Here is a 13,334-nt window from a genome sequence, read left to right on the forward strand (position 1 = left end):
CGAGGACCCCGGGTTGCCGGCGCTGGCCGCCGCCCGCTCCTTCCGGCTCCTCCCCGTGGCGCGGAGGACGCGTGAGCCGCGGGGTCCGGAGCCAGCGCGGCGAGGACCATGGTGCTGCCGAACATCCTGCTTACCGGTCAGGGCGCGCGGCGGGAGGGACTGGCCCGGGCCAGAGCAGGGCCCTCGGTGTTCTGCTTCGGCGCTAGTCGAAGGCTGCGTGGTGTGGCCGTCGTCAGGGCCCCGCGACAGTTGCGGGAGGCGGGGGAGGAGACCGGGAACGTTAATTCTGTTGGTCAGAGGCGACTTGCTGAGGTGGAGAGAGGTAGACCAATCCAGCTCCCCTTTCCGGCAAATTGCCTAATCTTTCGGAATCTACTTCTTGTTTGTAGAACGGCTGTTGATTATTTGGCAGAGTTGTCTTGGGGGTTTTAGCGAGGCAGTATAAGGCGGTGTCTGGCCCTTAGTAGATCTGCTGTTAATGGGAAGCGCCTTAGTCCTGGGACCCTCCTCGACCATGCCTTGCTGTTCTTTGTATCTGAGAATCGGATTTCTGTAAAAGGGTTGGTATGTTTGTGGCGTACGGTGATTAATTGCTGCATAACGTTTGTTGAGTTCGCGTGGGAGACTTCTTTCTTTCAAAAAGAAAAAACCTCTACTGAGTATCTGTCCGTTTCTCCATCGTTTCTCATGTAAAGGTGCTGTGAAGTTCCCGGACTGACCGTGGGGATCCTTCTGGCTCTTGGATCCATCCTCGGGTCCCCTATTGTATGTGCTGGGTGCTCAAATGCTGCATAACGACTTCAAAGAATATTACTGCTTGTCGTTTAACTCTGAAAACGTTTATTGATTAATAATACGATAGGGCATTTATGGAAAAATATAATGGGTGTAGGTGCTGATTGTTGCAAGACAAAGATTGAGACGCTCTTTGCGGAAAAAAAGGAGTAACGTTTTATTTAACAAAACGAGCTTGTTGGCAGCGCGCAAATCCTTTGTTTCTGAGAACTGCAGATTAATCTCTCAGTTTAGGTTTTAAGATTATTTAAGAGGTAGATTTTACAGCATCTGAACTGTTTGAGTCAAACAGTGACCTTTTTTGTAATACTAAGCCATATTATCAAAAATCCATATGTGAGCAATTTATTTAAAAAGTGGTGAGTCCAGGATCAAACTTGTTCTATTATAGTGGATTCGAGGTAAATGATACAGTCTTGTATATGGATACTCGATTTATCCCTGTTATCTTTCATTTTAATGATCAGGTTTTATAATTTTAACTGAACAGCTTTAAGTTACGTATTTGGTTATTTTGAAATACAACAAATATATAAAAAAGAGAAAGTGGATAATGTATACTATTGTCATTTATATAAAAAGGAGAACGTGGTGTGTGTATGCCCATATGTATAATATGTACACAAATAAGCTACCATATATACAGACATGCACGTGTATATATACACAAATATGTATGCATAGGACTTATTTTGGAAACTTGTTTACAGCGATTGCCTCTAAGGAAGAGAATAGGGAATTGGTGGAAATGAGATTTGTCTTTCATACTGCCTGAATTTTTTCCATGAACAATTTTTTAATTTTTAAAAAGCAAAAGCAAATACACGATGGTAATTTATTTGAGATGGCTAGTTTTATTCTGGGAATTTCCATGGTGGTGGCAAGCAGTCTGAATTGACACCAGAATTGCCAAGGCCCCACTCCTGATAGAATCAGATACACTGAGTGAGATTCTTACATCCAGTTGGCTTTGGGTAGTTTTGATCAGGTCATATATATATATTAATTCACGTAGGATTGCTAATTAGGAAACTTTTCATTTCAGCTGTTCAAAACCTAGGAGCATATAGGCTCCTTATGTCTGATATAACTATATCATGAACAGTGTTTTTCTGTGGCTTGTCTTACAGGTACACCGGGGGTTGGAAAAACCACGCTAGGCCAGGAACTTGCATCGAGATCAGGACTGAAATACATTAATGTGGGTGATTTAGCTCGAGAAGGTAAGGGGCACTTCAGTGTTGGGTTTGTTTTAAAAGATAGAGAAAGAGGAAATGGACTTTTAGTACTATACTTGTCCGAGGATACAAAAAACAGAAAAATTGCCATTAAGGAATGTATGCTGTGTTGAGGGACTCATAGAAATAGAAAATATAAGTATCTGATGTTGCTTTTGGTTATTGTGACTATTATATCACCCCCCAATAGGCTAGCAGTTCTTGTGTATAATAATTGGGAAGGCTTCCATGAAGAGACTGGACTTAGGATAGATAGAATCTGAGTATGGAGAAGAGAATGTTGTGAGGTGGGCAGACACATTAAGGTTTGGGTGGTGCTAAGCATCGTTATGGAGACGGTGATTATATTCATCTCACTGGAAGGACATTACTTTGAATTTAGGCAGTAGGATATGACTACCCTATGGTATTCTTTTAGATTACCTGCCTGCATGCAATCCACATATTCTAAAGGGATACACCTTTTTACATATTTTACCTTGTTTTCTCCCAATTTTTTATCATCTCCTTATTTAATATCTTCATCTCTTTATGTTCTGTAGTTTGTACAGGATAGAAAGTAAGCAAATTTAAATAAAGGACATGAAAGTGTGCCTCATGAAAATTAAAAAGATTTAACAGTTATAGTAAAAACTTAAATATATATTTTTTAATTTGACATATTAAAAATTTTTTAAGTTCCTGACAGTTGCTACTGAAGTAACTATTTCAGGTTTGATCTAATGTGCGTATTTTTTTCAAATGATCTAAAGTCTGATCACCGGATATCATGGAGTCTGGCAAGATGGCTTCTCCCAAGAGCATGCCGAAAGATGCACAGATGATGGCACAAATCCTGAAGGATATGGGGATTACAGAATATGAGCCAAGAGTTATAAATCAGATGTTGGAGTTTGCCTTCCGATATGTGACCACAATTCTAGATGATGCAAAAATTTACTCAAGCCATGCTAAGAAAGCTACTGTTGATGCAGATGATGTGCGATTGGCAATACAGTGTCGTGCTGACCAGTCTTTTACCTCTCCTCCCCCAAGAGATTTTTTATTAGATATTGCAAGGCAAAGAAATCAAACCCCTTTGCCATTGATCAAGCCATATTCAGGCCCTAGGTTGCCACCTGATAGATACTGCTTGACTGCTCCGAACTATAGACTTAAGTCTTTACAAAAAAAGGCATCTACTTCTGCGGGAAGAATAACAGTTCCGCGGTTAAGTGTTGGTTCAGTTACTAGCCGACCAAGTACTCCCACCCTTGGCACAGCAACCCCACAAACCATGTCTGTGACCACTAAAGTAGGGGGTCCCATGTCCCTCACAGGGCAAAGGTTTACAGTGCAGATGCCCACTACCCAGTCCCCAGCTGTAAAGGCATCAATCCCTGCAGCATCAGCAGTTCAGAATGTTTTGATTAATCCATCATTAATTGGGTCCAAAAACATTCTTATCACCACTAATATGGTGTCATCACAAAATACTACCAATGAATCGTCAAATGCATTGAAAAGAAAACGTGAAGATGATGACGATGACGATGATGATGACGGCGATGACTATGATAATTTGTAATCTAGCCTTGGTGCTTGTAACATGTATACTTGGTGTTGAATCATTGTACTGAGATTAAATATGCATGCTGGATGTTCTCAAGTTGTGTTTTAGAAATTTTAATACTTAATCAGTATAGTTACCATACTTCAATTGAGATGTTGCATTTTCTTTAATAGGATTAGTAATTGTTTTTCATCAGCCTTTTCAGTGTAAAAAATAAAGTCATTCATCAATAAGATTGTTGGTACTTTGGCAATTATGTTTTTAGAAGCAGTTTCCCCCCTCATTATCAACAGCAATATCAGTTGCAAAACTTCAAGTTATTGCAGTCTGTTTATTTCCACTAGAGTGTCACCTCTCCTGTCTTTAGGTGTTTAGATCATAGTGTGATCTTTAGTATATAAATCACTTATGTCTGTTGTCAGATCGCTGAAGTATGACTGTCTCCTTTTTGGAGAGACCACTTGGTCAGGATTTTTATTCATAGTGAATCCTCATCTGTTTGGATTTATTTCACTCAGTTGCCCAACTTTCTAGGTCCTATTTTTCTATCCCCTTGTTTATGTTTAAGGACCCTTGGTGTGTCTCCATAATATCTCCCCACTTTAAACATTTAAAACATTTTTTTCCAGTGTTCCATTTTGCAGGTCAATTTTGTGCATCTTTGCTTGTCATTTCATGCTCATATTTTTCATCCAGGTCTGGCATTTAAATTATAGTTAATCCAGGTTTGGCATTTAAATTACAGTTAATAGAACTTAGGTCTTTATTTGCTTTTCTAGCTATGCACTTTACTGTGCATAGCTAGTCTTCATTTTAAACCCATACAAAATCTGGTTTTGTTTGCCTCTTGAACTTTACAGTTTTTACAAGAGATTTCAGAGTCACAGTAGTCAGTTTCAGTCATGTCTTCCAGTTCTCACCCACTGAGTATTTCTAAATTTAATGAAGTTGCTACCTAGCCAATCATGAATAGCACCGAGAGGAACAGTAACACTAGATCACTGGGTCCTCTCCTACATGTACTCCCACCATTTTAGCCAGTGTTTTGCCCACCTAATGGTGTATGGCCCTTTCCCTCCTCTTATTTTTTATGAGAGGAAATCTAAGTCTTAAAGGAAAAGTATTGCTTTTCCCTCCTGTAATGCCAGGTAAAGGATTTCTGGTCTGACTTGACGTAGTGTTAGATGAGGCACTTTAGAAGGTTTCTCATAATACTAGATTTTTTTTCCCAGATGCCATTTGAATATGCCTGAAAATCTTACTAGAAAATATTCTGAGACATCCAGTCTCATTTTTTTCAAATGTGATATATTTTAAGAGAAACCGTGCAATTACCTATAAAGCAGTGGTTCTCAAGTATGGGTGATTATGCCCTTTAGGTAACAGTTGGCAACTTCTGGAGACATTTTTGGTAGTCAGGTTTAGGGTGGAGGGAGTTGCTATTGACACCTAATGGGTAGAAGTCAGGGATTTGGCTAAACATCCCACAATTCACAGGACAGCCCTACACTCTGTAACAGAATTAGCAAGCTCAATATGTTAGTATCTGAGGTTAGAAACCCTACTATAAAGAAATGAGACTTTAAGGAAACATTTTAAATATTTCTGAATGGAGTTTATTGCCATCCTAGGAGTCATGTTGAATTGTTAAGAGACTGCTTATGCCATTTGGAACCAAGTCAGGAAAAATAAAGTGGAGAATTAAGCTTAATGAAAGTATTAAGGAGTTACAAATGTGTGCTTAAGACTGCTTTATCCCTATTCTTCAGTCTCAGATTCCTCCTTGGTATCATTTCACATATGCACTCATTTAATCATACTTTACCAACATTCTTAATATTCCTGTTACCTGATCAGTCTTCAGCTTCTGTTACTAACTTTAGAATGCCCTTGGTCTAGAAAAAGTAATATAATTATATTGGTATTGGGTCTGTTTCAAATAGAAATTTAAAGCATAGCTGGGCCCTCAACACTGATAATTTTAATGTTTCCAACCCAGGGGTTGGAAAGAGGTGCTGTTATTTTTCTATAGGAACCACTAGCTAAAGACTAGACCACAATGCTTGAAGTACTTACTATTTGACCATTCATAGAAAGTTTGCCATCCCCACTCTGACTTCTTCTGTATCCCACTTTTTCCCTTTACAATGCAACTTCCAGGACACTTCTCCATTGGCCTTCCAGCACCCGTCTCCCAATCTTTGCATCTGACTCTCCCACTGTTAACATACCTCTCTCTGCCTTCACTGCAGCCATCTCATAATTCTGTTCCTACAAGTAATGTCATCCACTCAGGAATAGTTACTACCTTTTACTGATGACTTTTAAATTTATAATTAAACTTAGCTGTTTCTAGACAACTACTAAACATAACCATCCAGGCATTTCCCCAGACTTCTCCAAATTAATATGTTTTAAAAAGCACATGCTCTGAAGTCATCCCTGGCTCTACTTACCCACTCCTGATTCCCCCACCTGTATAAATGTATTACACACTACACAGATCCACTTGGCCTTTAAATCTTGAAAATTTGTCTGAAAAATTCCTGTGGTACTCTTATCCCATTCTCAAGACCATTTGTGCTGATTCTCCTCTTCAGTAGCTCTTCCCTCCCTCTTCTACACCATCATGTCCTTTAAAATCAGAGCGGTAATAACGGCTTGACCTTTTTACTGTTAAAGTCTATCCTCAATGAAGTACAGCAGTTTAGAATTGGTCACAGTTGACCGTCAGCCTTATCTGCAGCCATTTTACCCTATGTCCCCTTCAGTTTCCCTCAGTGCACCTTGTTCCCCAAACACACTGGGATTTTTCCACCTCCATGTCTTCATACACGCTGTTCCCTTTACCTGTTGATACCCTTTCTTATCTGCCTTACAAAGAACTCTTTAAAAGGCCTGATTCAAAGTCACATATTTCGTGCGCTCTTAAATTTCTCTAAGTAGAATTCATTGCTGTCTTCTCTACTCAAAAGGTCAGGTATCAAAACCCTTAATCCTAAGCCAATTAATTTATTGTACTAATTGGATTACATTTACAAACTTTTGGTTGGATTGAGGTAAATGTGGTAAATATGTTTCCAGAGAAAGAAATCTGAAATGTTCTAAGTATTGGCAATAGCATCAAAATAAATGCCTAGCATCCTGATATCATTAACTTTAGAGAACAGCTTTTATGTGAATGTATAAATTCTACCATGGCAATTAAAGAAAATGTCATTTTATAGCTTAACAATAGCTGAGAAGGTCTTGTAAGGATTTGGTCTTTTAATTTTGACCCTATATTGTTTTTTTCCTCCAAGTAGTATATTTTTAAATGATAAAACTATTTAGAAAATTGATTTAATTTCTAAGCTTTTGGTAATTTAATCCAGTCAAACCTTTACATCTTCGTTTTATTAAGATCTTATGTATACACAACTATAAATTTGACTTCCAACTGAAACTTTACAGAATAGAATAAAAATTTCCCTTGCAAATTTGAAATGAAGTTTAGGATCCATCCATTTTCCCCATTCCATATGGAATGGGTTATAATCATCACCTAAAATTCTGCAGTAGCCTTGATATAGTAACCATGCCTCTGGATTTGCTTCCTTCCAACCCGTTCTCCAAACCAAAGCGATTGAAAATTTGAAACTGATCATGTCATTTCATGCTTTAAATGCCTTAATGGTTTTCCTTTGCCTTCGGATAAAGTCTAAACTCAATGCAGCCTTCAAGGCTCTTCTGATTTGGTCTCAGTGTACATGACCCCTTATTGCCTATTTTCTAACTATTGTAAAAGACTTGCCCTTCCTTGAAAGAACCTGCCCTCCCTAATCTCTTAGCTTTTGGATATCATGTTCTCTCTGTTGAGAATAGACTTCCCTACCGTTTTTGCCTAGCTAACTGCTTCAAGTTTCTACTTAGAAGTCACTTCCTCCAGGAAGCTCCTCTAATACCTCACCTTTATGTTCCTAACATAATAGGTGCCCATATTATTGCTCCCAAAGCAAAAGCACCATGAGCTGTAACATTAAAATATTATAATTTCCAGGTTACTTATCTGTCATCTCATTTTATTATGAAGTCCTTTGAGGGAAGGACTGTGCCTTCTTATTTTGTTCACAATTATGTTTATTGTCCCTATAGTCACTGGTACATGGTGTTTGATAAATGTATCAAAGCTTGGATTACACTATTAAAATATGTTAACATGATTTAAGAAAGACGCAATTCAGCATTATAGTATAGACTTTAATTCTAAAAGTTAATACGGCAATAGTTAATCTGTATTTTAGACAGCATGGATTTTTAAAGATTTCAGTAGTATTTAATGAATCAAGGATTTAAAATACGAAGGAACCTCAGCATTTATGAACTCTAGACTCCCACACAATACAGAATCAGCTGTAGATATCCTTAGATTTTTTTGGCATTAAAAAATAATAATAATGTGAAAATAATACAGAAAAAAGTCCTTCTAGTTTATCTCCATCTTTTGTTTCTCTTTGTCCTATTGCAGACAAGTTTGATTTGTGCTTTCTATGTTTTACTACTTAAGCATTTATCAAGTTGCTACCTAGTCTATATCCCAGAGTACTTTTTATCTACCTAATATTTGTTCCCTTAACTTTACATAGTAATTCATCAAGTTAGTAAACCAAGATTTAACTATTTCCTTATTGTAGAATATTTTTATCATTTTATTCTAAATTCTTTCTGATCAGAAATTAAGTGATAGAGGAAATCTCTGAATGGGTATGACATTTTTCTTCTAAAAATCACTTTAAAAATGCATTTCCAGAATCAAATTACTATATACATATGTAACTAATAGGCATAAAAGAGCTAATTTTAATTTGCATCTTTTTACTAGCTGGGCATGTCCAACAATTTCTCATGTATGTTTATTCTTTTCCATCCTGTGTGAAATCTTATTCTTTGTTAAGCTACTTTTATCTTGACCTCTAAGGTCTATATATATCTACATTTCAGTCCTTTACCCTACTACAGAATATTCCTCAGTCTGGTTTTTTTTTTTTTTTATTTCTATTATTTCTCATTGAACAAAGATGTAACATTGTATGTATTTGAATTAGTCATTTTATCTCTTCACAAACTCAAATGAATCATTCCTTTATAGAATTAAATTTTCCAGTAGTTACCTTGGAATTAAGAAATTAGCTCTTTTATCTACCTAGAGTTTGTAAGGCTTTAGATTGTTTTCTAAATTGTTAACCAGTTTTCCCTATACCAAGATGTTTAGTTTTTAGGCTTACAACTAACTTTTTAGTTTCTGGTAAACTGAGCAGTAACCCAAGGTCAAGGCTACAGGGATTCAGGACAGATGGCTCCTGTGCTCACAGAACCCTCCAGGCAAAACAGAGAACTGCCTTTGCCTCCCACTAACCTTCAGGACTACCCTTTTATCGCTTCAGACCTCATGCTCATCTTAACCTAATTTCAACCTGTGTCAAAATATTAAGGGAAGGGGGTGGGAAGACTTGAGCATGTTCTTTGAAATCATTAAAAGGATGGTCTAAGCCTGACTTACTACATACCCCCTAAGGATTCAGGTGAGGATGAGATTGATAGGGTCTCACCTTTTGAACTAAGAGTTCCTTTGAAAGCCAGCTTTGATATGTTGCAAAGTTGTTATGTTAGATTTAAATCTTTATAATTGCTCATCATTCTTGTTTTGTCTTCTGAAATAAGACATTGGACCCTTGGCTTTTTGGAATGCTGGCAATCTAGAAGTAAAGATAATGTTCAGGAGCATCTGGGTACTGACCCTCCTTCATGAAGATGTGACTTCAGTGGCAGAGTGTTCATCTGGAATTTGAGAACCTGTTGTTGCTTTTGATAAGTTTCATAACCTTGGCCCAATACATTTGGAATTTAATCTACTATTAATGTTTGAGAGGATATCCATGTGTCTCCTTATATCACCAATCTGTAGCTCAATAAAAATAATGCAGTTCTAATAGCCCCACACATTCTAATTCATACCTTTGTTGTTTTCAATTTTGGTAGCTAAAATGGTTTTGGAAATATTGCTATCCACATTTCCCTCTAGACAAAATTCTAACTTAGCAGTATTGCTCTTGTATTTGGTGTCTAAGGGACATTTATTGTGTTAGTGCTTTCTCTTGTATACAATTGAAAATTACTGAAAGTTACTTAAAAAATACTACTATAACAAAATAATGTAAATCTTTTTTAGGGCAGTTATATGGTGGCTATGATGAAGAGTACGATTGTCCCATTTTAGATGAAGATAGAGTAAGTATAATTTTTTTATAGAGTATACTTGAAAAATTTTAATAGGAAAGTTGACCTTTTTTTAAAAAAATAGCATTCATCTTTCCCCCCACCCCCCTTTCTTATAGGTAGTTGATGAATTAGAAAACCAAATGAGTGAAGGTGGAGTTATTGTTGATTACCATGGTTGTGATTTCTTCCCTGAACGATGGTTTCATATAGTTTTTGTGCTGAAAACAGATAACAGCGTACTGTACAAAAGACTTGAAACAAGGTAAGAAAGGAAAAACGTTGAATTCTTAAATTATAACATTTACTCAGATTGCTGAACTTGGCCAATACTACCATGATTAAAGGTTTCTATTTGAAAATATGACTATTTGATCACTGGTTATAAACCAAATTTGTATGGTACCAACAGTCTGAATATAAGACAAAAGATGCATTTGTAAAGGACAGGCAGTAGTTAACTGTGGTGAGAATGTAACTTAGTTCAACCATTGTGGAAAGCAATATGGAGATTCCTCAAAAACTAAAAATAGAAATACCATTTGACCCAGTAATTCCACTCCTAGGAATTTACCCAAAGAAACAAGATCCCTGATTCAAAAAGACATATGCACCCCTATGTTTATGGCAGCACTATTTATAATAGCCAAGATATGGAAGCAACCTAAGCATCCATCAGTAGATGAATAAAGAAGATGTGGTACATATACACAATGGAATACTATTTAGCCATAGAAGAAAACAGATCCTACCATTTGCAACAACATGGATAGAGCTGGAGGATATTATGCTCAGTGAAATTAGCCAGGCAGAGAAAGACAGGTACCAAATGATTTCACTCATTTGAGTATTACAAAGTAAAACTGAAGGAACAAAACAGCAGCAGACTCAGAGACTCCAAGAATGGACTACCTGTTACAAAAGGGAAGGGGTAGTGGAGAGAGAAGAGGATTAAAGGACATTATGATTAACACACATAATGTAGGGGGGTGGTCACGGGGAAGGCAGTATAGCACAGAGAAGACAGGTAGTGACTGTAGCATCTTACGTTGATGGACAGTGACTGCAATGTGGTGGCAGGGGGCAGGAACTTGATAATATGGCTGAATGTTGAAACCACAATGTTGCTCACGTGAAACCTTCATAAGATTATATATATCAATGATACCTTAATGAAAAAAAAAAACCACACGCAGTGTTTTATACCTGAGTAAATGAATATCTCAACTGACAATTTGATTTGGTAAAATGTACTATAATACATATATAAACAACCCTACGTAGTCGTGTTTTTCTTTAATGTAGAGCCTTGCTAGGAAAATGGCCAAGCCAATAACATATTCTTTGCTACTGAATGAACATTATGCACTCAAATCATCCTCAAAACAGGAATGAGAAAGTTTATGAAAAACTAACAAGATAAATCAACATTTAACAATCTTTAAAGTATATTTGAGTTAGTCCCTCCAAGAGAGCATCAGACTTCAGCCAGAATAATTCCAGAAGAAAAATTTTTATGTGAAATATTTTTCCATTGTATTTTGATTCAACTGTGGGAAAATGGGATTTCTAGAGGAATTCAGAAGGCAGTCTTGGGAAGGAAAGATCCAGTTTTCCTAAGGTCAGATTCACCTAAGGTCTGTGGTTCTCACAGACTGTAGGTCAGCTCTGAATAACTACCATTGGATGGGATACTTGCAAAATCTTTGTACAAAGTAGTAGTAAATATATAGAGAAATGTTAGAGCTAAACCTAAAATTTCCATCATCGTTCTTTAGGCAATGTAAAGCCATTAAAAAGTATTTGAACAGAGAAGTAATAGAGACCATATGGTACATACAGCTTTTCTGAAGATAATTTAAAATTTTTATTAAAAATTACTGTTGTATGTAAAGAGCCAAAGACTTACTAAGGTATGAGAGAAAAACTATGAGAGAACGTCTTTTTTGTTTTTAGCCACTGAAAAAGTTCCAAAGTAACAACTTTTAAAAACAAACCAGCTTCATTGAGATAAATTCACATCCCATACGATTCACTCATTTAGTGTACAAATCAGTGTTTCTTAATATATTTACTGAGTTGTGCATCCATTACTACAACAAATTTTCAAAAATGTTTGTCACCCCCGCAAAACCTCATGCCCATTAGCAGTCACCTCCCATTTCCCCTCTCTGCTAGCCCTAGGCAACCAGTAATCCACATTTCATTTCTGTGGATTTCCCTGTTCTAGACAATTCATGTAAATGAAGTCATGCTGTACATGAGGTTTTGTGTCTGGCTACTTTCACTTGGCATAGTGTTTTCAAGGTTCATTTGTGTTGTAGTACATACCAGTACTTCATTTCTTCTTACTGCTAAACAATATTCCATGTATCAATATACCGTATTTTGTTTATCCATTTATCAGATTATAGGCATCTGAGTATTTCCACTTTTTGGCTGTTACAAATAATGCTGCTATGAACATCTGTGCACATGTTTTTGAGTGGACATTTTATTGTGTTTATCTTAAATATGGAATTTCTGTAGGAATGGGATTGACACGGTAACTGTTTAACTTTTTGAGGAATCGTCAGTTTCCCAAAGTGGCTGTACCATTTTACATTCCCAAGAGCAATGTATGAAGGCTCCAGTATTTCCATATCCTTCTCAACACTTATCTTTTTTATTTTAACCATCCTAGGGGATGTGAAGTAGGATCTCATTGTGGTTTTGATTTGCATTTCCTTGATAGCTAATGATGTTGAGCATCTTTTCACATGTTTATTGGCCATTTGTGTATCTTTTTCAGAGAAAAGATATTTCAGAGAAATATCTATTCCGATCATTTGCCCAGTTTTTAATTGGGTTATTTGTCCTTTTTACTAAGTTATAAGAGTACTTCATGTACTTTAGATGCAAGTCCCTTGTCAGATATATGATTTGCAAAAACCTTCCCTCTTCTGTGGGTTGTCTTTATTTACAAAGTTAATCACCTTTTAAGTTGTACTTCAATTTAATTTTGGTTGTTACAAGGTTTAACTGGTTTGAGTTCGAATTTTTATCTTTAGCTAATTAGTTGGCTAGTTTACATATCTGCCTAAAGATTGTGCAAGTTAAATTTTATTTCAGTGTCTTTGGAATTATAAAATACAGACACATCTGTGTGATCAAGTACCCAATTAGTATATATGATATTCCTATCATATGTATTTCATTTTACTGTATGCCAACTATTTGTGTTATCTATCTATATCCTAATTCCTCTAACTCTTGAAATCTAGGACCATAGCTACAGATTCTCACAGCTCGGAGTCTGGCTTTAGATAGGTAGATATATTTGCTAATTGAATGGCTGAAAATTGTAGGGAAAAAAATTTCAGACAAACTTAAATATTGGTCCTTAATTGAACTCTCATCAAAGAAGTCTCTCATATTTACAGGTACTATTTATTTTCTCTAGGCAGAGACTACAAGATATATTTTTTTGTGATTTTTCTTATATTCAAAAATAT

General features: G+C 36.5%; 3 protein-coding genes across 4 annotated transcripts in view; 2 read left to right on the top strand and 1 right to left on the bottom strand.

Moving 5' to 3' along the window:
• The window catches only part of RAD17 (RAD17 checkpoint clamp loader component), a 41,698-nt gene extending 41,426 nt beyond the window's left edge, over positions 1-272 (bottom strand). The window contains exon 1 of the mRNA XM_073235435.1: positions 135-272. The gene's annotated coding sequence lies outside the window, so the exon portion shown is untranslated. The remainder of the gene's footprint in view (positions 1-134) is intronic.
• AK6 (adenylate kinase 6) overlaps positions 1-13,334 on the top strand; it is a 15,878-nt gene continuing 2,544 nt past the window's right edge. The window contains exons 1-4 of one of the 2 annotated variants that reach the window (XM_017639693.3): positions 1-136; positions 1,926-2,018; positions 9,794-9,852; positions 9,960-10,105. In XM_017639693.3, the coding sequence (XP_017495182.1) occupies positions 109-136; positions 1,926-2,018; positions 9,794-9,852; positions 9,960-10,105 (326 nt within the window). In that variant the 5' untranslated portion in view covers positions 1-108. The remainder of the gene's footprint in view (positions 137-1,925; positions 2,019-9,793; positions 9,853-9,959; positions 10,106-13,334) is intronic. The other variant, XM_037026130.2, reaches the window with a different exon arrangement.
• TAF9 (TATA-box binding protein associated factor 9) lies at positions 66-3,820 on the top strand. The gene is made up of 3 exons (XM_073235491.1): positions 66-136; positions 1,926-2,018; positions 2,786-3,820. The coding sequence occupies exon 3, from the start codon at positions 2,803-2,805 to the stop codon at positions 3,598-3,600; it is 798 nt and encodes a 265-aa protein (XP_073091592.1). The 5' UTR covers positions 66-136; positions 1,926-2,018; positions 2,786-2,802; the 3' UTR covers positions 3,601-3,820.

This window comes from Manis javanica, chromosome 1 (assembly GCF_040802235.1).
Source record: "Manis javanica isolate MJ-LG chromosome 1, MJ_LKY, whole genome shotgun sequence".
NCBI lineage: Eukaryota > Metazoa > Chordata > Mammalia > Pholidota > Manidae > Manis > Manis javanica.